This window comes from Baudoinia panamericana (genome assembly GCF_000338955.1).
Source record: "Baudoinia panamericana UAMH 10762 unplaced genomic scaffold BAUCOscaffold_15, whole genome shotgun sequence".
NCBI classification, from domain to species: Eukaryota; Fungi; Ascomycota; class Dothideomycetes; order Mycosphaerellales; family Teratosphaeriaceae; genus Baudoinia; species Baudoinia panamericana.
The window spans coordinates 401492-425013 of record NW_006911271.1 but is presented as its reverse complement, the minus strand read 5'-3'; the positions used below and the strand labels follow the sequence as shown (position 1 = coordinate 425013).

Here is a 23522-nt window from a genome sequence, read left to right as displayed (position 1 = left end):
CATCTTAAATGCATGTACTGCGATTCAGCATGCTATAGGACTACCAACAGCATTTTGCCAGGTCGCGAGGATATGGACCTCTTCAGATACTAATAACATTTGGCGCCACTCTCAAACCAATAGTAAGGCTCGAGCTCATATTCAATCTACGAGCATATGACAAAGGTCTACAATGTTGAGATGTTGGTCACAGGGAAAATGCAGCATCTTGGCTCAAACGGGTAAGTGGCACGTGCACTGTCCCCCATCCGCACTTTCCCCCCTTGCACATATACCAGTGCTTCTCAATGTCTCAAAAACACAAAACCACCACCGCCATCTGTTGTCGTCGCCGCTGCTGCTAGGCCGGACCTGGATCAGGGACAGCGTCAGTGCTGATTGCTGACGCTTAAGACAGACAAATTCGCCAGCATGGCGCCACCTCCCAAGGACTGGATGGAGGAGAGCATTTCGTCTCCGCCACCCGCACCGCGAAGAACCACCGTCCGGTTTGCGCCGAAGAAGTCAGCAGCGCTGCTTCCGTCTACAGTCCTTCGCGTTGCTAGGGAGCGCGACGTCAACGCCCTCGCGGAGAGACGAGAAGCGTTTCGAAGATTCTCCGCTGGTCTTGGAGACGACAGCGAAAGTGACGACGACGACCACGACGACGCCATTCCCAAGGCCAATGGCAACCATGAAACTGCTGTGCGAGCTATGAGCCCGCCAGCACATGAATGGATGAGGGAAAAGGCGGCAACCAGCCACCCTGATGGCGACGATAGTGGTTGTAGTGTGACCACCGTACCGGAGCTTCAGCAGACCCATTCGACCGCTACCTTCTCCCGGTCTAGCAGTCCGCGTACTCCGGTTGACGATGTAGCGCCTGCCCTAAGGTTCGGCATCGAGGAAGACGTTGATGGCGCCATCGCTGACGTTACGAGCACTATGCTGCATGCCATGGAGAACATCGGCAAACCGGACGTTGGGCCGTTCATGGGCAGTCCGCCGATCAAGCAAGAACCGGATTCCACAGCGGATGTCTCCAGAGAGGGCGCCGGTGGCGTCACAACAGCAGACCCAGTGGTAGCTAATTCGAATGGGACAGCGCGGGCACCGAGGCGCAAGCGCAAGTCCACCGGCATCAAGAGCGAGCACTTCCCGGCCTTAGACTCTCCAGCAGCTCCATCAAGGAGGAGCCAACGCAAGTCGACCGGCATCAAGACCGAGCATTTCCCGCCTGTAGATTCCTCACAGGGTCCGGTAAGGAGGAGCCAACGTAAGTCCACCGGCGTCAAGAGCGAACACTTCCTGCCCGAAAACCTGGACCGTGTAGATCTGCCCGCGTCCAAGAAGAGGAAGCGCGCACCAGCGGGCATATCAGTCGCACTAGTACCATCAACTACAGCCGATGACTTCGGCATCATACAGGAGAAGACCTGGACGCAGCCTTTCTGGCTCCTAGTCGCTGTAACCTTCCTCAACAAGACAACCGGACGTGCAGCGGTCCCCATCTTCTGGGCGCTCAAAGGCCGCTACGAAACACCGGAGAACCTGGCCAAAGCCGACCCACGCGAAATCCACGATATGATTAAGAGTCTTGGCCTGCAGAATCAACGCACTAGGAGGCTGATTAAGCTGGCTGAGGCGTGGGTGGCGAATCCACCCGTCATGGGAGTGCGCTATAAGACTACTAACTATCCTAATCACGGCGACCATAAGGAGTACAACCGGGCGGCGAGCATTGGTGGAGACGAGAAAGACTGTAAAGGCGCGCTTGAGATTGGACATCTTCCTGGTCTAGGCCCGTACGCGTGGGATAGTTGGCGTATCTTTTGCCGCGATGTGCTGCGTGGCGCGAGCGATTACAAAGGAAAGGATGCGCATGCCTGTGATGAGGATGGAGAGGAGTGCGAATTCGAGCCTGAGTGGAAACGCGTTCTGCCGAAGGATAAGGAGTTGAGGGCTACGCTGCGTTGGATGTGGTTGAAGGAGGACTGGATTTGGGATCCTGAGACGGGCAACAAGCGCCGGGTGACGGAGGACGAGATGATGCATGGCCTTCTGGGTGAGATGGAAGTTGCTGATGCTGAGGAGAGGAAGTTCGCCTTGCGTGCGGTCCGGGTGAAGGAAGAGGATACGAAGCCGTCGTTGGTAGTGAAGCTCAGAGTGGGTAAGGAGAGGTTGGAAGAGACACTTGGCTAGCGCTCTGCCCACAAGGATAGGAATAGCGCAGGACGCTGTTTGAGTAAGCACAGCCGTCTCCTAGCCACAATGGGGAATTGGGAAGGACTGTGAGCTTGTTTGCCGCGCTTGCATAGCTTCGCCGATTAACGAACGTCTGACATGACGGCAGCTCTACGTCTTGAAGTGGTCTTCATGCGCAGATGAAAAGATTGAGTGAGAGAAATGGCTCCGTCTAGCTCCGATCTCCACTTTCTACTAGATGTACAGAGAACCCTCAAGCAGCACTCACTGCTCAATTGCCCTCCAACGCCTTACACGCCTGCTACACACCCATGCCATCCGGAAGACCTCCTACCACTACTACTATCAGCACACACCGGTACCACCTCACCTAAACCCCCCATACCCCATCGGTTGCGGCATCACCCCATTAGCCTGCCCATACCCACCGGCACCCGTGGCCATGGGTCCCTGCGTAAGCATCAACCTCGACTGCCCCAAAATCGGCCCCGTATCCTCCTCCTTCTTCCGCTCCTCCTTCTCCCTCGCCTTGCGCTCCTCATTATCCACCCGCAACTGCTCGATCGTCGCCGCCTGCTGCGCCATGAAGTTGATCATGAACGGCATGGTGAAATCCGTGAGGCCGTGTCGCCAGCTGATCTCCATGATGAGATGGAGGGGGAGGAGGTCGTAGCAGGAGTAGAGCATGCCGACGTAGCATTCTTTGCTGCCGATGTCGACGAACTAGACAAAAGAAATCACGGTCAGTAACTGTTCCAAACACGAGCCGGGTAGAGTTGTTAGGAATGAAACTCACATATCTCAACAACTCCTCCACCACCTCCTGCCGCCCACTCATCGCCGCCGTCTCAATCGCATCCCGGTACAACTTATCCTGCTTACTCAGCTGGATACTGCGATCCCACCTCTTATTCTTGCGGTAGATCTGCGCGGCAATCTGGCGGAAAAACACCAACTCATGCTTCTCCAGCCTCTGCGCAAGGGCCACCGCCTCATAATTATCGTAATTCTCCACGCTATCCCGCAACGTCTTGTAGTCCTCCTCCTCAATCAACAAATCGTTGATCGCGTCGTTGACGGCGCGTTTATTCTGGCTCTGCACGTTGAGCAGGAAGGGCTTGATGAGGGGGATGTTGTCGCTCTTCTCGAACATCCTTACCACCCTGTTCACGTCGATGCGTGGGGTGAGCGCTTGCAGCAGATCCGTGAGCAGACTCGGCTGTTGATCCAGGTAGAAGTTCAGCGCGCGGTAGTAGATCTCCAAGTTGGCGACCTTGACAACCGTCTCCTTGAACGTATGGTGCTCCCACGCATCCGCGGCGCGCTCCATCATCGCCAACGCGGCATTGTCGAATTCATCGTAGTGCGCGTACAGGAAGACGAGTTCGGGCCAGAGATGCGCTTCCTCGCACGCCCGGATCATTTTAGGGATGTTGATGCGGCCCCAGAAGATGCGCAGGTGCTCCATCACGCGGTCGGGGTGGTACTTGCTCAGTGCGATGCCCAGTTCGGTGAACATGCCCATGTGTGCGCGCTCGAGGCCCAGTCCGGCTTCGAGGAGCGAGATGAGTTCGTCAAAGTAGCCGTTGCGCTCGTACTGTCGTACCAGGTCGGCCAGCTCATCGGCGTGGACGATGAGGTTCAATCCGCAGATCTGCGCGAGGCGGAATTCCTTCTTCGCCACGCAAGCCTCGTTTACCTGCTTCCAGACTTTGACGCTGTTGGCTTTGCGCGCGCACTCGACGGCTCCCTGGTAGTCGCCCAAGTGCACGAGCGTGGTGGCCAGCTTGGCCCAATTCGAGATGGACGTGAAGAAGATCTTGGCCGCCTCGTGGTAGCCCTCTTCGTACGCCTTATCACCGCTCTCTTCCACATTCGCCACGTTCGTCCCGCGCAAGAACTCTTCAAGCTCGGGCAGTTGGTTCGTCCGTGCATAGCAGAATGCAAGCGCAGTGTCCACGGCCGGCTCCCGCAAAGTCTTCCTCGCCATGCGCAGGTACTTGATGAGATCCTCATCCTTGCCCGCATGCGTCGCCGTCTCGATGACTTCGTGGAAGTTACTCGGATCCTGCGCGCGGATGTAGCTCTCCACCGAATCCGTAATCCTCAAGCCATCCAGCTGCGCTTTGCCGACCTTACTCCACACTTCCGGCAGATCGACTTGCTCAGCGTACTCTTGCGCCCGGTCAATGCTGACGACATGATCCACGAGCACGTTCGCCGCATTCGAATGCTGGTTCGCCTTCTTATAGATGAGAAACGCCTCCTCGTACAAGCCGACACCCAAACATTGCTCCGCGACGTCTTCGGGAGAGTAATTGTCCAGGCTCTGGATATAGCCCGCCACCCTCCCGCGATCCGACTTTGCCGCCGTGAGCATGAGCAGGTTCTGCAGATTCGCGTTGTCACTGAAAGTCGAAGGCTCGAGGATGATCTTCTCGAGTAACTCAATCAACTCTACCGGCATATCGGCGTCAATGAACGCCTTGACAGCAATGGAGACTTGTTCCGGATCATTCGACTCGGGGACAGCGGTGCTGATGACCTGATCCACCAAGCTGCGCCGGTGGACATTGTTGTCGCTGAGAACGTACGACCAGATCTCGGGGTCCTTTAGGATATACAATTAGCATAATCACTAGCAATGCCATTGGGGCGGCGAGCAAGAGCCATTGGTATATAGAGAACTCACCGCTCGCTCCAGCAAATACCGCGCCTGCGCCCGGAACATCGCATTCTCATTCGTGATGCTAATGAGCTCCAGATCATTCTGGCCCTTGCGGTAGGCAATATACGCCAAATTCGGATCCTAATAACGCAAAAAGCGTCCAACCGTCAGCAAACACCTCCCACATAACGGTCAAGATCGAATATACAACTTACCCGCTTCTCACAGTACTTGCCGACGGTCAGCGTATCATACAAATCGTTGTTCTTGAGGAAAGTCTCCGGGTCATTATTCGAATCAATGTAAATCTTCGCCAACGCGTTGTAAACCGCCTGCTGCTGATTCCCCGCCGCCAACGTGGCCTCGAGGAAAGGCAACAACAACTTCAAGCGATTCCGACTCTCGACCTCTTGCACCAATTCTTCGATCGGGACACTCGCCGGCGAGACGCTGGACAAAAGTCCCTTGATGATATTCTCATCGCAATCGACGTCGAGAAGGCCGCCGATGACCGCCGGAGTGCGTGCGGGGTTGACGCGCTGGACGTAGACCTCGATGGATTTGAACTGCTGGTTTTTGTAGAGGTAGAGGACGAGGTCGTGGATGAAGTTGAAGCGGTCGCAGACGATGATGAGGGGGAGTTGTTCGGTCAGGCGTTGCTCTTTGAGGAAGTTCTTGACCTGTACACCAGAAAGGAATTAGCATAGCCAATGAGAGCTGTAAAGTTCTTCTGAATACTCGCTTTTTCAGGGTCATAGGCATTGCTTTCTCGGCAAACCCTCTCCACCTCCCCCAACTGCCCCATGCGAACCGCCGCCTCAAGATACTTGAACGTGACATCCTTATCCTCACTCAAATTCACAATCCCCCCCAGATAGAAATACAATCCCTCCGCAGTCCTGTATTTCTCCAGAAGCTCGATGATCCGCGTCGGCCCAAACAGATCCGAGTATTTCTTCGCAATATTAATTACCGCCTGCAAGTTCTGTCGAATATTGACCTTCAACATCTCGTCGAGACATTCCATCGCCAGGTCCACGGTCAGCCGGCCGAAATAGGTGATCAGGAAGGTTTCGTCCAGTTTGTCCGTTTGCACGATGCAGCGTTTGATATCGGCCGGGGCGTCGTAGTGTTCCAACGCGCGGGCGATGAGGCCGGCTTGCTCGCAGAGTTGAGCGATGCGGTGCCGGTCATAGTGGGAGAACATTTCATTGCCTAGAATGGCGTCGGCGACTTGGGGCGCGTTCATGAGGTTCATTTCCAGCAGTCGGGTTTGGAGGTGTCCTTGGTCCGGTTTGTTGGCTTGCAAGACGTCGAGGAGGAAGGCGGTCGCTTGTTGTACCATTCCCTGGCTTTGGAAGATATCCAGCGTGCGCTCCACGTCGATGAGGGAGGGGTCCTCGCGGGCGATGGAGGTGGCGAATTCGGCGCCCTTGTCTGGATTTAGCCGGACGACGTGTTGGATGATGGCGTTGAAGTCCGGCGTGTAGCCCACACTTCTCGAGTACGGCAGGATCTGGTCGAAGTTGCCCGATTCGGCCATGGCGGCGATGACTTTCTGGCTGGCGCCGGCTTCTTGGTAGATTTGCTGAGCCAGGCTCGCATCATGCACTCTGACTAGATCACCCAGCTGCTCGGAGCAGCCGAGTTTGCCTTCCTTCATCCACTTCTCGAGGAGGTGCTTGCGGTTCTGCTGAAGTACCGGACGGGCCAGCTCGAGAGTTTCGTGCGGGTTCAATTTGCCTTTGTCGAGGAGCATGCCAAAGTATTGGAGGATGACGGAAAGCTGGCCTTGTTGTTGAGGCAGTGACTTGAAGCGCTCGATTGTTTGCGGGGTGCGGAGGAAGCCTTGGGGCGAATTGGCGGCGGTTTTCGCCGCATTCTGGTAGTCGCCTTGGGCGATGAGTTGGTCGAAGCGTTGTTGGTAGAGTTGGTCTGCTCCTGGGAGGCCGGCGCGGGAGGCAAGTTTGTATGCTAATTCCGCGTTTTCCTGGAAAGTGCGAGGTGTGACTGTTAGCCATGTCGTCGACGACAGTTGAAGGATGGATACGTACCGGATTCTGGAGGAGGTAAGGGATGACGGTGCTCTCATCCACACTAACAGACAGCACCTGCCCCTTCCGATTCACGCCCACAATACCACTCCCGTCCTCATCACCGGCAATAGTGAAGATGGTATCGCTGGAAATACGGTTCATGAAGATAGTCGTGCCCGTCTCGAGATCGTACAAATGGATGAAGCCGTACTTGGTCACCATATAGATGACCTTGTACTTCCGCGAGACCTGCATGGCGACGGGGAAGTCATTCGTCGCTTCCGCGGGGAAGTAGATGTCCACCGCTCGCTTGGTGAAGACCGGGTTGGGTTGTTGATGGTCGACTTCCACGATATGCAGCTTCGCGCCGTTCGCGCCCCGGTTGGCGAAGGTGAAGAGCTTCGTGTCTGAGGATGCGTCCTCGAGGCGTATGGTGCCGAACGCAGCCGCATGACCCTCGATCGCCTGACTGATCCCACGGTCCTTGGAGTAGAGCTGCATATTCCCCACCACACGACCCTGATCCTGCCGGATGCCGACCACAACCATCCACTTCTCGTCATCACTCACGCGGTAATTAATGATTTGACACCCTTGCAGATTGGCATTCCGCTCAAACACCTTCTGCGGCATCGCTTGAGCAGGATCAAAAATGTTCCAATGGTAGACAGCCGTATCCGTCACCAGCCCCAGACTGGTCTCACTGAACCACTTCCAGTACATGACATCCTCGGCCATATTCGTGCTTTTGAGCTTGGCCTTCTGCGCGAGATCGAAGATTTGCAGTGTCTTGCCTTGGGCTTTGAGGGCGATGATTTCTTTGCTCCAGTGCATGATGGCGCTGTCGGCCTTGATGGGCCGGCGCATGACGGTGTTGCCATTGGTGAGGTTGATGATGAGGACTTCGGCGGCGCCGGCTTCGGTGGTCTGGCGCACGCAGACGTAGTGGGAGGACTCGAGGGTGCAGGAGTTGAAGCCTATGGATTGTTGCTGCGAAGATATATCAGTATCACGCCGTTTGTATTGAAGGTTGTCATGACTGACCTGCACACCCAGGGAGAGGAGTTGTGCCTGCTCGGTGAATTTGATGGGTAGCGGCGCCATGGTGAGGGAGTGTGTGTAGGATTTATCTCATCCGGCGTTGTTTGTAGGCGCAATACCTCCCTCCTGATGTTTGATGGGGGTCGCCGACGCCCCTTCCACCCTAAAGAAGGACTGCTTACTATCACGTGAATAGTGGGGGCAGTCAAAGGAGCGTGTGTGAAGGTCGTCACGTCGTGAGTCGGTCGTGAGTGGAGATGATTGTGTCGTATATTCGAGTGGCTTTAATAACGAGACAACATCGGCCAAAGCTGTCCGTCGCAACAGCTTCACCACCGACCCAACGGCCATTCCCGCTGCCGAACGCCATCCCGCAGCTCGAGTCAGGCACACATTCAGGCATGGATATATACCGTCACGTGCCTTGGGAGCATATATTCATCAACTCATTGATTGATTAATTAGCGAACACACAGAGAAGTCCACAGACATCGCTTGATGGGAAGCCTGCGCAGGTGAATGTATGTTGGCCATTGACACGTGATATTTTGCCCGTCCGTGCGCGATAAATTACGTGCATTCCCCCGAAAAGCGTGGCGTGGCGCACCTGCAGCCCCACCAACGCTCAATCAGTCATATCCTCCTGATTTCCCCTACCGAAAAGCCTCGTCCTCCCCAACAACAACAACATCCACACTCAACACTACTACGCGCCGCCCGACTCGCCAGCCACCACTCCTGCCAAGCGACGAAGCAACACACCCGCATCACAGTATCGCACAAGCCATCGCAAGCCTAGCCGCACCACATCCCACACCCCTCCCTCCACCCCTGCACCTGCACCTCTCCGCCCACCCAACATGGGCCCCTCCAAAGCCCCCTCAAGCTGGGACGACGAAGACTCCGACTCCACCCCTCCCTCCTCCCCGCCCGTCATAGCGCGCCGCGGCGGCAAGTTCGAGGATGAGGAGGACGAGGACGTGCTCGACGACTGGGAAGAGGGCGAAGATTCGGAAGAAGAACGCGAGAAGGCCAAAAAAGCCGCCGAAGCCAAGGCGAAAGCCGAGGCGGAAGCGAAAGCGGCGCATAAATCGAAGACGCAGCGGATCGAGGAGCGGCGATTGCAGCATTTGAAGGAGAAGGAGGATTTGTTCGACGAGGATGATAGCGAGGAGGAATTGACGGAGGCGGAGCGGAGAGCGCGAGCGGCGGCGAGCGAGAAGGAGAGTGACTTGCGACATGCGGAGGACTTGTTCGGGGGAGCAGGCATGCGGCCCGACCGCCCCGCCGCGCCCAAAGCCGTCACGGTACCCAAAACAGATATCCCCGGCGACGCCATCGATCTATCGTCCCTCTCCCTCTTCCAACCCAGCACGCCGGCGCAATGGCAACAACTCCGCGAGACACTGGTGCCCCTCCTCTCCTCCCAAGCGAAGAAACCCGCCTACGCCTTGTTCATGGTCGAGTTCGCGAAGCAGCTCTGCAAAGAGCTCAACTCCGAGCAAGTGAAGAAAGTCGCCGCCGGGTTGAACACGATGGCGAATGAGAAGATGCGGGATGAGAAGGCGGCGGAGAAGGGGGGCAAGAAGAGTAAGGCTGCCAAGACGAAGACGACGCTGAATGCGAGTCGCGATGTGGGGAGGAGTACGGCCGGTGGGGCGGGTGGGGTGGATGTGAATGCTTATGATGATGGGGGGCTGGATGATGGGGATTTCATGTGAGGATGCAAAACTTTCCTGGGAGGGAGAGAGGGAGAGAGAGAGAGAGGACGGGGGTTTGTGAGAGGGTTGTGATCCGCTGCGTTCGAGCTGGGGATCTGGGGTTTCCGAAGCGAATCGCAAGAAAGCTGGGAGACAAGTCGCACCGCACAGAGGGAGAGTGAGGATTGCCATGGTTGAAAGCGCGGAGCGATCGTCAGCGGCGCACGAGTAGCGACATTTCCAGCATTTTGTAGAGAGGCGAGAGGGTTCCTAGGGAAGGCCTGGCGGGAACAACTCTGAACAGCATGCTGATCCGCGGACAGTAGTCAGACACAGCAGCTTCACTTTGCGAATTTCGGCATTCCATAGAGCGCAGAAGTAGGTCGTTTCTGCTTTCCGTTCAAGCACGCTCACGCGACACTCAGCCCTATTCTCCACTACAAGGCAATTTTAGCCTCCTGTAGCAGGCGTGGTCTGCGAGACAGATGTATCGTACAAACAACCCACCCGCTCACACGAGCCTCTTGCGCGCCGTGCCGTGCCATGCCATGCCATGCTATCCCGCACCCACATCCACCATCCTACGGCACCCTCTCTCCTCTCACTATACAGTCTGCGTCCCATACCCCTTGATCTGATCCGCAAACGCCCAACTCTCCGCCTCGAGCTTATTATCCTCCTTCAACTCCACCCCCCTCACATCCACCACCGCCAAACTATACTCATTCATACTCCTCGCATCGCGGTAGAACAACACCTTCATGCACTCCCTGATCGTCTTGACCGCCTCCTCTTTGCTCAACTTCGCCGCCGCAGCTTCATCGGGGACGACTTTCCGCATGATCGGTTGGGCGAGATGCGCGCCGAAGCCTGTCGCGAGGGAGGGGGCGGAGTAAGTCGTGCCGAGGAGGTCGGCGTAGGCGAGGAAGGGTTTTTGATGTTCGTCCAGGCCGCCGACGAGGAGGGCGTTCCAGAGCGGGTTGAAGTCCGTGCGGCGTTTGTAGAGGACTTTGCTTAGGTAGGTGTGGAGGTTTCGCGCGTTCATCAGGGCTTTGGCGTTCGCGTCTCCCTCGCTCTGTTCGTGCTGTTCCCCGCTTTCCGCGCCAGTAGTAGCAGCAGTAGCAGCAGTAGCAGCTGTAGTGGTAGTGGTAGTAGTGGTAGAAGTCGGAGCAGTAGAACCAGTAGCAGTATTCTGACCACCACTACTACTCACACTCTCCCCCCCACCCGCATAATTCTCCTGCACAACCAGACTGAGTAAGAGACGGTCGATATACTGCATGTCACTCACATCCCCCCCGAATCCGACAATGGCGTTGCGGTTGAACGGGCGCAGGCGCTTGACGTCGGTGAAGCGGGCGAGGGAGCCGTAGGAGGCGAGGTTGTCGGCGGCGATGACGACGCCCGTGCTGAATTTGAGGGCGAGGACGGAGGTGCCGGTCACGACGGGGGATTGGGTGTGCGTGGTTGGGTGGGATGGTGGGTGGGAGGAGTAGGGTTGGCGGGTGGGGGGGAGGTAGGAGGGGTTGTAAGAGCCGTAGATGTCGTCGCGGGGCTGGAGATGGTATCTGTATCAGTACGGCGGTGTTTCGATTCATAATTGGGATGGTGCATACCCGGCCCCAGGCGACTGGGTCGTGATTCATGGTTGCTGGTGGTGCGGCGGCGTCTTGTTGGGGATGTGTCGTAACTTATCTACTCGTAGCAGACGTATGTTCGTAGTCGTCTTGTCGAGGATGTGATTGGTGTATGGTGAAGTCGATATTGTGTTGGTCGTGGGAGAGATGCAGCAGAAGCTCCAGGCGACGAGTAGACGCGCGAAGCTTCAAGCGCACGGGCCAATGAGCTCACGAGACCACGATTTCAATCAATATCAAACAATACTCATCGGCGAGCATATCAATCCCATTGATACAATTGACAAAATGAGCGCGTTGGTGGGATACGCAAGCAGCGATGAGGACGAGGACGAATACGAAGGATCTTCACGGCCAGCAAAGGTAGGCTTCCAAGACTACTACGACTTGACCGGATTGAGAAGGCACGCATACCTACTAACAGCGATGAGCATGCCAGATAGCCAAGTTGGACAGAGACGCCGATTTACAGCAGGCCAATGAGGTGATAGGTGGTGGGTCTTATCAATATTATACGGACCACTACCCAATGGCTAACGAACTGTGCAGCGACGACACAGATTGCCACCAAACATGAAAGCCAGGACCCAACCGAGCCATCTGACGCACGGGCGCAGTCAGCACAGGAACTACCCTCCGTCCCGATCGGCCCTTCACTCCGCCCTCACCAACCACACCCGGACGTGGTGGAAGAAGGAGCCAATCTGATCCCATCCTCCTTCTCGCCACCCAGCTCTCCCTATACCTTCGAACGCCAACGTGTCCGTGAGCTAACCATGCCGCCCATACCCAACTTCTCCATCCCAGAAGCACCCCTTCCGCCACTGGACGGCAGCGAAGAAGCAGCAGCCCTATCCGCCGCCACCAAAAAGTTCTCGCGCTTCCTCGAGCTGAAGAAACAAGGCATCCACTTCAACGAACGGCTGTTACATACTTCGTCCCTGCGGAATCCGGGTTTGTTGCCTAAGTTGATGGAGTTTGCGGGGATTGGGGTGGAGGAGAGTTATGCTACTACGCTCTCGACGGAGGGAGGTGAGGGTGCGGTGGCGGGGGTAAGGTGGCCGGAGGAGTGGTATGTTGAGAATTTAATCAAGGAGAATGAAAGGAAGTTGAAGAACGAGAGGGAGAGGGGAGGGAAATTGGAGTTTGTACCTGCTGCGAATGCTAAAGCCAGTAATGGAAGTGCTGTGAGCACACCAGGTAGTAGTGGCAGTGGTGGCGGCGGTCGGAAAAGCCGGTTTGATAGGCGTTGATCAAGCTCTTCAGGCGTGTATCGTTTCGTGTATGTCACAGGAGCTCGTGTCGTACAATCTTCAATCTGTACATTTGATAGAACTGAAAATGTACAGAAGCCCATACAAGCCTGTATGTCAGCTCAGAGGCCTCTACCCACCCCCACCTCCACCACCACCTCCACCTCCACCACCCACAACCTCACACCCTCCTCCGCATTCACAGCACCCGTCCAGCCGTACTAGCCGTACTCCGATCCTTCGTCTCCACCTTCCTCAACCCCTTGCCCAACTGAATCTGCTGTAGCAATCCACTCCGATCCGCCATACCACCTGCAGGCGGCGCAGGGATCTCCCCTGCTCCAGGCATACCAGGCGGCGGAGGTGGACCAGGAGGTGGCGGAGGCGCAACTGTACCAGGCATAGGCGGGGGAGGCGGGGGCGGAGCGGCGGGTGCGCCTACCGGGGGCATAGGCGGAGCAGCCGGAGGAGGCGAGAAAGTCGAAGAAGCATGCGTCGGCGAGGTAGGACCAGCCGACCTTGTGGTGCCAGCCGCACTAAGCGGCCGCGGCGGCGCCATAGTCCCGAACAAAATCGAGGCGAGTTGCTTCGCAGACCCACCCGTGGGTCCATCTTCCTCGTCTTCCTCGTCATCATCTGTACTTTCCACAACACTCCAATCATCCTCATCCGCCGCCGCCGTCTTCCGCGTGCGAGCAGGCGCCGGGGCGGGATCGGGAAGGCTTTGCTGCGCTTTACTGACGTCCGAGTTCGTGAGGCGGTGGAAAGGATTCGTGTCTTTCTTCTCTGTCGCCTCGGGAGACGTCGTCGCGCTTGATGGAGATGGCTGCTGTTGTTGTTGGTGGTTCATGGAGCGGAAAAAAGGGTTCTTGCTTTCGTTGGGCGGGCTCGTGGCGGCGTCCGCGGGCGGACTACGCATATCCGTTGTTGGTGGCATGGGTGGAGGCGCAGGTGGAGCAGCAGAAGGAGCAGGAGCAGGTAGCTCCGTACTCTGCGTCGGCGTGTTGTCAGCTTCTTCCGCCGGCGTGTGCTGTTTCTCCCATTCGTCTTCCTCCTCATCCTCATCATCCAGACCCTCCAGTTGCGCCCGGAGCTGCCGTTCTCGCTCCTTCGCCGCCTCGATCTCGGCTCGTTGAGCCGCAAGTCTCCTCTCTTTCTCGTCGGCTTCCTTCTTGACGGCATCCCTCCGCTTCCTCTCCTCGGCTTTCTTGAGCTTGCCAGCCTTGACTTGCTCCTCGAGTGCCCGGAGATTGGCCTCAGCCTCTTCGCGCTGTTTTTGGAGCTCGCGCTCTTGGCGTGCTTCCTCGTCTCTTTGGTGACTGTCAGCATGCATGTCATATAAAAACCAAAGTGATTTTACTTACTCCATATCCCGAGTTTCCTCATGCAAAGCACTCTGCTGCTCCTTCAAAGCCTGCTCCCTGACCCCATCCTCCGCCCTTTTCGCCTCCGCCGCCGCTTGCGCGCCACCATTCTGCAAACCACCATCGCTCTCGCTCCTACCCTTCCTCGGCGCAGGAGGCGGCGGTTTACCCTTCCCGCCCACACTCGAACCCGGACTCGGCGGCACGATACCCTCACCCTGCAAACGAGCTTGTCGCTCTTGCTCCCTCCGCGCATCCTCCTGCTCCGCCTGTTTGACTTTAGCCTCACGCTCGGCCCGCTCTCTCTCCGCGCGCTGAGCGGGCGACTCCGCGCCAGCGCGCGAAGGCGTCTTGAGGCCCAATGCAGCGAGCCGCTCGGCCATGCGCTGCTCCGCTTGCTGTTTGATGAAAGCTGCTCGCTCTTCAGCCGTGCGGTAGGAAGAGTATGAGCTTGACCCTGTTGTCTGTGGCGTCGTGCGCGCGGATGCGGGGCTGTCAGTCCTGGACACAGAAGCAGAGGTGCCGGAACTGTCTTCGTCCCTTGCTGTCGTCGTCGTCGCAGTTACAGGCCTAGCTCTCTCCTCATTCCTTACTCTCGCCGCTCTTGAGCTCCGCTGCAACTCAAAGATGAAGTCTTTCACTTCATCCTCCACGCCCAACCCATCTTCCCACCGTCTTCGCTCATGCTCGTCCCCTTTGCTCTCACTACCCTCCTTCAGACCTTGCTCCAGACCGCGTGAATACTCCCCTACACTCTCCTCCACATCTCTGACCATACTCTCGTGATCCTCCTTCTCCCTGTCGACACGTTTCTGCTCGTCTTCCAGTCTCTTCGCCGCGACACTGCCATCATCACTGACCTCCACTTTCCGGCCAGACAGAGCGGCAGACCGCTGCTGCATCATCGCCTTTGCTCGCGCTCTCAACCGATCGCTTTCCGTAACCTGTCCACCCGGCCCTGTACCAACGATAGCCTGGGCAGCCGCGCCTGGATGCGCCTTCGCATCCTTGAGCCTGAACCGCTCAATCTGCGCCTCCGCGATCGCTCTCTCGCACTTCCGCACATGACTCGCAAGCTCCGGCAATCGATCCTGTAAGCCTCGCAACTGCCTCTGCAACGCCCGTCTCTCCGCCTCGGAATCGGAAGACTTGTACACACTAGCAGGATGCGCATCGATATCCTCCTGAAGCCTCCTAATCCGTCTGAACAGCTCTTCCGCTTCCTTGCGATCCTTCCGATCCAGCGCATCTTCCTCATCCGCATGATTCTCGTCCTCAAAGTCCATAGCATCGAGCAAGATCTGCTTCTCTCGGATCGTTTTCTTCAGCTGCTCGATGCTCATGTCGTCCGCACCTGCGCCAGTACCGGTACTACTGGCGGGACTTGGCGAGCGGCCACCGTCACCGCCGATCCTACGACGGGCGGAAGAACGGTAGCCGACGTCTTCGTCGTTGTTCTTGAACACGGTCGCATCTTTTCTCGTCGTTCCGTTGGCCTCGCGGAAAGAGTGGGATTTGAGGTACGACACACCAGTCTTCTGCGGCTGCAGGAACGCCCCCGTGCTCTTCCGCTCCTGCGCGTCTTCGTTCAGCAAGCCTTTCATCCGGTCAATACTGCTATTCAAGTTCCTCGTGCTCGGAGGCACAAGCTCAGGCGGTAGCTGGTTCGGCACAGGATAGCCGTTCAAGCGTCGGTAGATCAAGTGCATTGCAACCGCGAATTCATCCAAGTTCAGACTGCCCTTGTTGTTGGGGTCACTCAAGGTCCAGATACGCTCCATGTCGGGGGTGTCAAGCTCGAGGCCGGACTGGCCCCAGATCTCAATGGCCGTCTTACCGGTGATGTATCCTTTGCCGAGGCCGTCCCAAGCCTTGAATATGTCGTCGTAGATACGCTTTTCCTCCTTCGTTACAGCCCAAGGGACCGTGGCATTGCCGCGGAGTCCTTGGGAGGAGTATCCTGCTTCCCGACCAGGCTGCGGCATCATCTGTGACCGAAGTGCTTGAAGATTGGGGAGGCCGGAAGCAGGGGCGTTGACGAGACCCCATTGGCCTGGCCGCCCGGTTGGTTGAGCGTTGAGAGGTGCGGCCAGCTGGCCTTGAAAGCCCGTCTGCTGTGGAGACAGCGTTTGCGTTTGACTGAATCCCGTTGGCATTGGTGGCATAGGCGGTCGAGGTCCGCTATAGCCAGTCGCTTGCGGCATGCCGCCCATGAAGCCCGTCTGTTGCGGCTGCAGCTGCTGCGCATATCCAGTAGCCTGCGGAACCTGAAAACCGGTGGGCTGCGCAGTCAAAGCGCTCAACAGCTGCTGGTTGTTAGGGTTCTGCGCCTGCGGCTGCTGTATCTTTGGCGGCTCGCTGAAGTTTGGTGCATTGCTCGTTGGTTGCGCAGCTGGTCTGTCGTCTGGGACACCGAAGCTGATGATATCCACCATGCTGCTGACCTCGTTCCTCACCCTTTCCGGCAAGCTCGTTGGTAGTGTCTTCCCCGACAGGCTCAAGTTGCAAAGGTACATAGCCAGCGCGAACTCCGGAAACAGTAGCTGGCCAGACTTGGTTGTGTCGGACAACGTCCATATCTGTGCCAAGCTGTTGCCGTCCAGCTTACTCCGCAAGAGCAGATCTTTGGCCTTGTCGCCGCTAAGCGCCTGTTCGCTGCCAGTCGCGCTCTTGAAGAGCTGCTCGAACTTGGCTTGATCCTGCGCGGTGATGAAGGAAAGACGAATGTTCGGGATCTTGCGCGCCTGCGTAGAGGTGTTTGCCGGTGAAGCGGTTTGGGCCGCGCCCGAGGTGCCGCGGAAGGAGTTGGCGATGTCGCTGCTGGTCATGCCCGTAGGCTGCGGACGTTGTGGTTCTGCGGGCGGCGGCGGCGGGATGCTTGGAATGCCATTCTGCTGAGGCTGTTGCGGCGGCTGGCTCAACTGAAAGCCGGTTTGTTGCGGTTGCAGTTGAGGAGGCTGCTGGGCTTGGAAGCCAGTGGCCTGCGGCTGTTGGAAGCCTGTGAACTGCGGCTGCTGTGGTTGGAATTGCGAAGGTTGCTGCTGAGGCGCATAACCTGTCGCTTGAGGTTGCAGTCCACCGGCGGCCGGGTAGCCCGTATACTGTGCCTGCAGCGGTGGTGCTTGACCGAAGCCGGTCTGCTGCGCGCCGAAAGGTGATGGCTGTCCGGTGAAGGTGGACTGTTGCTGCTGTTGCCCGTACGGTTGGCGCGCACTGTTGCCGCCACCGAGGTACGCGTTCGAGCCGGAGAACATTGTATCGTGATGGACCTGGGTAACAATGTCAACAGCAGGTCGACCGGCATGAATGGCGTAGGACTCGAATGAGCTATTCCTGGAGCTACTACCTCTAGCCACGAGGTGCCAAGACTTGGGGAGGGTCTGCGTCACTTGTCAAGCCCATGTTCTACATGTACTTCTACACTTTGTACAACTTCGAGGCCGCCTACCACCCGTCCCGAGAGGGTCTTCAATAGAGCGTCTCCTATACATCGTCTGCTTGGAAGTTGTTCATGTCAGCATGGCCAGCCACGAACGTACGCCACCGCCCTGCAAGGCGTATCTATTGGAGTGTAGGCTGCTGCACTCATATGCATGCACACGTCGACTGCATGATAGCACCTCTGGTGCGATACGCCGCCATGTAAGTTGGTAATGTAGGAGCGCGCTACAGGGCAATGTCTCTGTGGCAGAATGTCGATAGAGATGCTTTCGAGCTCAATCTAGTGAAACTTTGTAGCAATGCCAAAGTCCAGATTGTTCCGGAGGCGAGATTGGCTCCACGCGCGCTCGATCAATGCAGTCCAGAGACAAATGCCCTGGACGCCGCCATCGAACAACAACTAGTCGACGACTTAGCCTTCCTTGCGTCAATCTCCATTCAGCCTGGCGATGTGGCAGCTGCTGCGATTCAGCAGAGACCCGCAGACCCTCGTCTTCGTCTGATTATTGCAGCAAATGCAGGCTTAAGTGCGCCGACAGGAGCCATGTTCCGCACCATTGTGAACACTCTCCGAAACCGAGCTTCAGCAGAATGCACGGGGGAGGATGCGCAGACAAGATGCGCCGCGGCCGTCGTGCTCACTCACCGCACGCGCATCTTTGTACGACTCGGCTCTGCCAAAGGGAGAGTGGCAGGACGCTCGCAGGTCTCCGTGCTCGATAGACTGAACTCTGCAACACACCGTTCGAGCTCGAAGAAACTTGGCAACGATCGCAGCAGACACAAAATGTCACTGCAACTGCAGCCACTCAAGAACGCAATCGCAGCGGCTGAGGTTGCACTGACTAGCACTGCTGAAGAAACGGCTGCACTGACCCAGGTGCTCCGCCTAGCCTACGAGGCAGTCACAGAACCCTCCGCTCCTGTGAATCTACTCGGTCAGCCGAACCAGGAGCAATTTCCAGAGCGACGTAGGGAAGTTAGGGAACTGCGCGCACTTGCCAATTACTGGCGGATCTTCCGGTTCCTCGTTAAAATCTCTGGTCGTCACAGATACCTGTTCCAATCGATAGATCTCCAGTTGCTCGCCCCGGAAGCTCCCGAGCGGTGGAATGGCATAAGACGCTTCGTCCATGCCGAGATTCAGATACTAACTTACCTCGAGACAGACACGCAATACAGGCCGCGCTTCATCGCAGCGAGCAAGAAGCCCTGCTTTCTCTGCTACTGCTTTATACGTGCCCATAATACGTACGGTATCGGTCGATCTCATGGTGAAGTATACCTGCAGTGGACGGTGCCGAACGGTCGCTCACTCGCTCCGCAAGCTCGCAAGCGCCTGAACGCTGCTCTCCGGGCTACAGCGAATGACGTCGAACAGGCTGCGAAGCGGTCCAAGAAGAAGCCTTCTACGGGCTTATATATGCACCCTCTCCAGACTGTCAGCAAAAGGTTGGAAGAGCAGTTCGCGACTCTGTCCGCATCGACGGTGGCGCCGACGTTACTAACAGTACTGCAAGAGGACGTAGCTGGCCCGGACATCGGCCCCTCCAAGCCTGGAGTGGCTCCTGGACCTTCATGCGCGTCCACATCCAAAGTTAACTCGCAGCGCTCCCTCCCAGAAGTGCAAAATTTAATTGACCATAGCATTGAACGCCCAGAGTCCTCGGGAGCGTCAGACTTACCGATAGCAACCGAAAGGCTGCTCGATATCAAACGTGCAATGCCGGTCGATCCACCTGCCTACGTGCGACTGGGTGATCTGGAACTCTTCGTTGAGAGAGAGGCACCTTGCGGTGACCCCAATCAGACTGCAAATCTGGGCACGGCACTGTGTCGCGTCATGCCTGTTCTGCACCCGCAGGCGCAGTCGTTTGATTATGTCGCCAAGATTGATGTCAGTGAGCTGAACCATAGTCCTAAGACGCTCTGTAGCAAGAAGGAAGGTGCAAGCCTATGCTTCATCCTGTCGAACGCAGGCAGCGACTACGCCGTCGAGCTGCTCTGGGACTGAGGTGGATGCACGTGCTTTAGATATACGTATTGCTAGACCGTCATCTGTACGATCGCGGAAGATCCACGCGCCCGACTTAAGCTAAAATGCAAAACAGCTGAACCTGACAGCTTCAGCGTAGAGCCAGTCACTATTGTCGTGCTCTCAGCCATACTGAGCAACCATAGCTTGCACCTTCGCATCGTCAACCGCATCCACACCCTTGTTTCGCTTTCTCAACTCCCGATCGCGGCCCACCTGAGCGACAAGTGCTTTCAGACTCTCACTATGCGCCTCAAAGCCTTTCATCACCCTCTTCCTTTCCTGCTCAAGCATCTGCAAGCTGATTTGGTAGTCTTCAGCCCGCTTTTGCTCCGCCGCCTCGACAGCATTCAGCAAACTGCGCCGATAGTCGCTGAACTTCTCCCGCCTCGCCGTCTCTTCATCGACCAATGTCTGTGTCAGCCGATGGAAGGCACTGACGCCTTCGTCGAAGACGTTCATGTAGTGTGCAGGCAGGTTATCGTACCAGTCGTTGAGAGTCTGGAAGTCGGTACCGCGTGAGCTGGGTGGCGGAGGAGCACGGTCGGTGCGTGTGTTCTTCCATGTTTTCGCCCTTGATCGCTCCACTCCTGGCTCGACGAGTGTTCGGTCAGGATCGTCATCCTCTGGCACGGATGCCTGCTTTGCATGCCGCTGTCCGCTGAGTGCAGCAATCTCGCTCTGTGCCTCTCGCAGCTGCTGCTTAAGTGTTGACGACGAACTACCCTTGCTTGGCTGCTTGGTCGCATTTTCAGATGTCGTGGAAGGATTGGTAGACGGCGGTGCAGCTAAGTCTGGGATTGTGAGATTCTCCGGGTCAATCGTACCAAGCGCTACGGCGGTAACCAGTCGAGACTCGCGTTGCGGTGATGCAGGCTTGCGCTTCTTAATGCTCGACATTGCTTCGGGAAGCTTCGGCGGCATTGCGAGAACCTCGTCGAGATTCATCGGGTCGAGCGTCGTTGCATCTGGGTATCCACGCTTCTCTGGCGCTGCAGTTCGTGGAAGTGCCACGGCTTGTGCTAAGGCAAGGTCTGATGAGACGGCTGCTTGCTGAGAGTAATACTCAAGAGCAGTCGTGTTTTCGGGCACCTCCATATCTTTCGGAATTGGGCTGCCATGGATGTCGACATTGCTTTGCGATGCGTACCGGCTCACTTTGCGGGCTACTTTCTGGGTTGCCATAGTTGCGACGCTCTGTACGGTCTCCACAGCAATCGGATGTTCAAGTGAGCTCAGCTGCTTGTCGTTCCTTGTCACTGCTTTGCTCTGACTTGACTCTTTGGCATGAGCCCTCTTGAGCTTCTTTGCTTCGGTGAAGTCCTCGGCCGTCCCCTGAGGCTTACGTTTTGCGCCGGCTCGTCGCGACTGTAATTGGTCATGCTCAATCACAGCGTTGTTCGCATCGACCGAATCAAGCATAGATGGTACGGTAGGAGCACGGTGTGACGAGTTCACGTTGTCTGCCTTGGAGGCCTGGGGAGGCGCCTCCTCCATCTCCTGGTCCACTCCCTCTCTCGGCTCGAGGGGCTCAGTGATTTGCGTGGCTTCCTGTTCAACCATTGTGGTGTCGTTCAAGTTGTCAACGTGCAGGTACCCGTCGTCTCCGTGGACAGCTTTGGCGTGGTTCTGTGGAGGCTCTTGTGCCAAGGGAGAGGGTGCAGTTCTTCGCGAACGAGCCCTCACTGGCATCGGCACGCTCGACTTCGCTTTTGAGAGGAAACCGGCAAGCGCGTCATTGACATTGTTTGCAACATTGCTCGGTCGTGCTGTGAAATAAGGTTTCGTAGTGCGCATGCTTATTGCTGCAGAAGAAGGCCCGTTCTGCCGATGCGCGTGCGAGCCCGCATGTACGCTAAAGGCTTCGGGTGCCATTGTTGATCTGGCAGCCGAATGCGAGCTATGCTTCGTCCACGCTAAGTCTGGTACACCCTTCTTTGCAGAGCGTGTACCCTGGTTGCGCGGGCCTGTGCGATCGAAGGCAATGATCGCTGATCGGCGAGGCGCCTCATCTACGAGCAGTCTCGGGTCTTCGTCGATGTCGGTATGATTGGCAGGTAAACTTGGCTTTATGGCGGCAGGCGTTTGTGGTATCTCTGCTGCCTGCTTTATGCTTCTATGAGACTTTTCAGGTTCAGTTGGGACATCGTGTGCTGTCTCTGCTTCGGGTTGTAGCGGCGAGCTTGGCTCGATGCGATCTGATAATGTAATTGCGTTGTCCTGAGTGGCACCGGTCTTGAGTCTGGCCTCACCAGGGTGCTCTTTATCCTGCGCATTGCGGCTGCCGTCGGCTTGGTTCACAACATGCACGAAAGCACGTTGAGTGAGACACTCTACGCCCGTAGCCGGCTTCCCGAAATCCTTGCCGGGACCACTGAGATAGACTACGGCATCCTCAAACTCCTCAAGCGTTTCCTTTGGCGATGCAGGCTTGTGCAGCGATGACCTGCCTCCCTGATGCTCGTCCTCATCCGCAGACACGTCTGCATTGGGTGCCTGCGCGTTTCCCTCCACAGGCCGCCGCTTAGCTAGCCTCGCGGGCTGTCTGCGATGCTCATCAAGCCGAGTTTGCTGGCGCTGAGTCGGATCAAGCTTGCGATACTCCTCAGTCCACTCCGAGGCGTCGGACTCTGATGGCTCCTGGTCGGCTCGTTTCTGCTTCTTAGATGGAGCAGTCTCTGTTGCGGCCGGCCCAAGCGATAACATCGAACCGTCCCTGTTCCGCTTCCCGGGTGCGGCGGACATCTTGACAGCCGGCTCCAGCGCTACTGCCTTCTTTTGAGATTTCGACGTTCTGAAAGCGTCTAACCGGTTTGCAGGAGGTGGCTTGGGCGGCGATTCTGGTATGTCGTACTGAGGGTCACGAGCTATGTCAGGTTTGCCATTAGTGCGGCGAACAGTACTCGGCGCAGCAGTAGCCGAAGCGGCAGCTGGCTGCTGTCCTGGCTTGTTTTTGGTTGATGTAGCTTTTGTGGCGACTGCTGTCATGGCTTCGCTTTCAGGTCGGCCACACTTCGCTTGCTCAGATAAGCCGGATGGCGCCAACGGCGTCTCCGCAAACATGCCCATTCTTCGAGACTTCAACTTACCGGTCGCAGTCAGGTGCCCGGTATGAGCTACAACAGTCGCACTCGCTTTAGCTTTGCCTCTAGCCGGTGTCTGAACGTTTTTGCTGCCTTCTTGAAAGGGAGTCTTCTGCCGGTCAGTCCTACTACTTGCGGTACTCGTGTGTTTGAACACGACATCGGTGACACTGGGCGGCTTATGTTCCGACTGACCGAACGGCAGCCCTTGGCGTTTGGCACGTAGTGCGGCAAGCGAGGATGTTCCGACAGAGGCTCGTGGTCGCTTGTCAGTTGCTTGGCCGTTCGATGTGGGAGGTCTTGATCTTTCGAGAGGCTGATGAGCGACTGTGTCTGGTTGCATCTGCTTGTCGTGCTCGCTCTTGCTATTCTGGCCGTTTTCGTCGCATCCCTTCTCACTAACTGGGGCTGCGAGGTATGGTCAGTTATCTCCATCACCGAGGCGCGTAATACGTACCCCGAGCTGCTTTTGTAGGCTTTGTGGCTTTAGACAGCTGCCCATCCCTTTGCAGAAATCGTTTGCTCACACCATTGAACAGCGAACTTTCAGTCGCAGGCATCCGTGGCGGTCCCTCTGCACTGCGGCGGTCGGTATCCTCAGGCGCTTGAGGTTGATCCGGCAGTGGATCTCCAGACTGATATCGGCTCTCCGTCGCCTTCGTCTTCGGACCAGCAAATCGTGCCGCTTCCAATGAGACCCTGCCCTTCGGACTCAAGTCGTACATTTCGTCAACTTCGTCTTCCGCCTGCTGTGGCGTTTGCACGGCGCCCATCTTCGTTTCCAGATGGTCCTCCAGAGAATCTTCGACGCGTTCTTCGACGCGTTCTTCGTACGCTGTCCTGGTTCGTGGTATAACCGGCGCTTCCGGTGAAGATGCGATCTCCGTACGGGCATCCTGACTAACATCTATCATCGCCTGCGACGTGTAAGCCACCAGCGTCTGCCGCATTGTGGATTAGCATCGTATGTCAAAGCGTAGCAATGTCGTTTGTGACGTTGAAATGAAGTGACGTCGCGGTCGGCTTCGCTTTGGAAGCGCGCTAGTAGCACGTTGATAACGTGACCTCACCTACGGGTAG

The 23522-nt window shown here is 56.9% G+C and overlaps 8 protein-coding genes across 8 annotated transcripts; 4 read left to right on the top strand and 4 right to left on the bottom strand.

Moving 5' to 3' along the window:
* The first annotated feature begins 293 nt into the window (after positions 1-293).
* BAUCODRAFT_39409 (uncharacterized protein) lies at positions 294-2323 on the top strand. Its single transcript, XM_007683199.1, has one exon. It carries the CDS (start codon positions 412-414, stop codon positions 2179-2181), a length of 1770 nt encoding a protein of 589 aa, XP_007681389.1. The 5' UTR covers positions 294-411; the 3' UTR covers positions 2182-2323.
* A 67-nt stretch (positions 2324-2390) lies between these two features.
* BAUCODRAFT_39406 (uncharacterized protein) lies at positions 2391-8410 on the bottom strand. Its single transcript, XM_007683198.1, has 7 exons — positions 7933-8410; positions 6907-7878; positions 5595-6842; positions 5068-5532; positions 4877-4993; positions 2981-4795; positions 2391-2907 (listed from the first exon to the last, which is right to left on the bottom strand). Exons 1-7 carry the CDS (start codon positions 7990-7992, stop codon positions 2551-2553), a joined length of 5034 nt encoding a protein of 1677 aa, XP_007681388.1. The 5' UTR covers positions 7993-8410; the 3' UTR covers positions 2391-2550.
* A 239-nt stretch (positions 8411-8649) lies between these two features.
* BAUCODRAFT_319336 (uncharacterized protein) lies at positions 8650-9942 on the top strand. Its single transcript, XM_007683476.1, has one exon. The coding sequence runs from the start codon at positions 8790-8792 to the stop codon at positions 9648-9650; it is 861 nt and encodes a 286-aa protein (XP_007681666.1). The 5' UTR covers positions 8650-8789; the 3' UTR covers positions 9651-9942.
* A 291-nt stretch (positions 9943-10233) lies between these two features.
* On the bottom strand, positions 10234-11307 carry BAUCODRAFT_117587 (uncharacterized protein; the record flags this gene model as incomplete). Its single annotated transcript, XM_007683475.1, has 3 exons — positions 11246-11307; positions 10839-11184; positions 10234-10679 (listed from the first exon to the last, which is right to left on the bottom strand). Exons 1-3 carry the CDS (start codon positions 11273-11275, stop codon positions 10234-10236), a joined length of 822 nt encoding a protein of 273 aa, XP_007681665.1. The 5' UTR covers positions 11276-11307.
* A 247-nt stretch (positions 11308-11554) lies between these two features.
* On the top strand, positions 11555-12519 carry BAUCODRAFT_80277 (uncharacterized protein; the record flags this gene model as incomplete). Its single annotated transcript, XM_007683325.1, has 2 exons — positions 11555-11629; positions 11827-12519. 2 exons carry the CDS (start codon positions 11555-11557, stop codon positions 12517-12519), a joined length of 768 nt encoding a protein of 255 aa, XP_007681515.1.
* A 199-nt stretch (positions 12520-12718) lies between these two features.
* On the bottom strand, positions 12719-17137 carry BAUCODRAFT_152529 (uncharacterized protein; the record flags this gene model as incomplete). The annotated part of the gene is made up of 2 exons (XM_007683474.1): positions 12719-13829; positions 13884-17137. The coding sequence occupies 2 exons, from the start codon at positions 17135-17137 to the stop codon at positions 12719-12721; spliced, it is 4365 nt and encodes a 1454-aa protein (XP_007681664.1).
* A 133-nt stretch (positions 17138-17270) lies between these two features.
* On the top strand, positions 17271-19410 carry BAUCODRAFT_319342 (uncharacterized protein). Its single transcript, XM_007683473.1, has 2 exons — positions 17271-17525; positions 18490-19410. The coding sequence occupies exons 1-2, from the start codon at positions 17403-17405 to the stop codon at positions 19336-19338; spliced, it is 972 nt and encodes a 323-aa protein (XP_007681663.1). The 5' UTR covers positions 17271-17402; the 3' UTR covers positions 19339-19410.
* BAUCODRAFT_319786 (uncharacterized protein) lies at positions 19411-23487 on the bottom strand. The gene is made up of 2 exons (XM_007683472.1): positions 22900-23487; positions 19411-22844 (listed from the first exon to the last, which is right to left on the bottom strand). Exons 1-2 carry the CDS (start codon positions 23390-23392, stop codon positions 19483-19485), a joined length of 3855 nt encoding a protein of 1284 aa, XP_007681662.1. The 5' UTR covers positions 23393-23487; the 3' UTR covers positions 19411-19482.
* Positions 23488-23522: the final 35 nt, after the last annotated feature.

Coding starts and splice junctions, on each gene's coding strand:
- BAUCODRAFT_39409 (XM_007683199.1), top strand. CDS start 412: ATGGCGCCACCTCCCAAGGACTGGATGGAGGAGAGCATTTCGTCTCCG.
- BAUCODRAFT_39406 (XM_007683198.1), bottom strand. CDS start 7,992: ATGGCGCCGCTACCCATCAAATTCACCGAGCAGGCACAACTCCTCTCC. Junction 5,533..5,594: donor ATGCCTATGACCCTGAAAAA/GCGAGTATTCAG, acceptor TCTGGTGTACAG/GTCAAGAACTTCCTCAAAGA. Junction 4,994..5,067: donor GCAAGTACTGTGAGAAGCGG/GTAAGTTGTATA, acceptor TTGCGTTATTAG/GATCCGAATTTGGCGTATAT.
- BAUCODRAFT_319336 (XM_007683476.1), top strand. CDS start 8,790: ATGGGCCCCTCCAAAGCCCCCTCAAGCTGGGACGACGAAGACTCCGAC.
- BAUCODRAFT_319342 (XM_007683473.1), top strand. CDS start 17,403: ATGGCCAGCCACGAACGTACGCCACCGCCCTGCAAGGCGTATCTATTG. Junction 17,526..18,489: donor CTGGTGCGATACGCCGCCAT/GTAAGTTGGTAA, acceptor ACTTACCTCGAG/ACAGACACGCAATACAGGCC.
- BAUCODRAFT_319786 (XM_007683472.1), bottom strand. CDS start 23,392: ATGCGGCAGACGCTGGTGGCTTACACGTCGCAGGCGATGATAGATGTT. Junction 22,845..22,899: donor GCCTACAAAAGCAGCTCGGG/GTACGTATTACG, acceptor TCGCAGCCCCAG/TTAGTGAGAAGGGATGCGAC.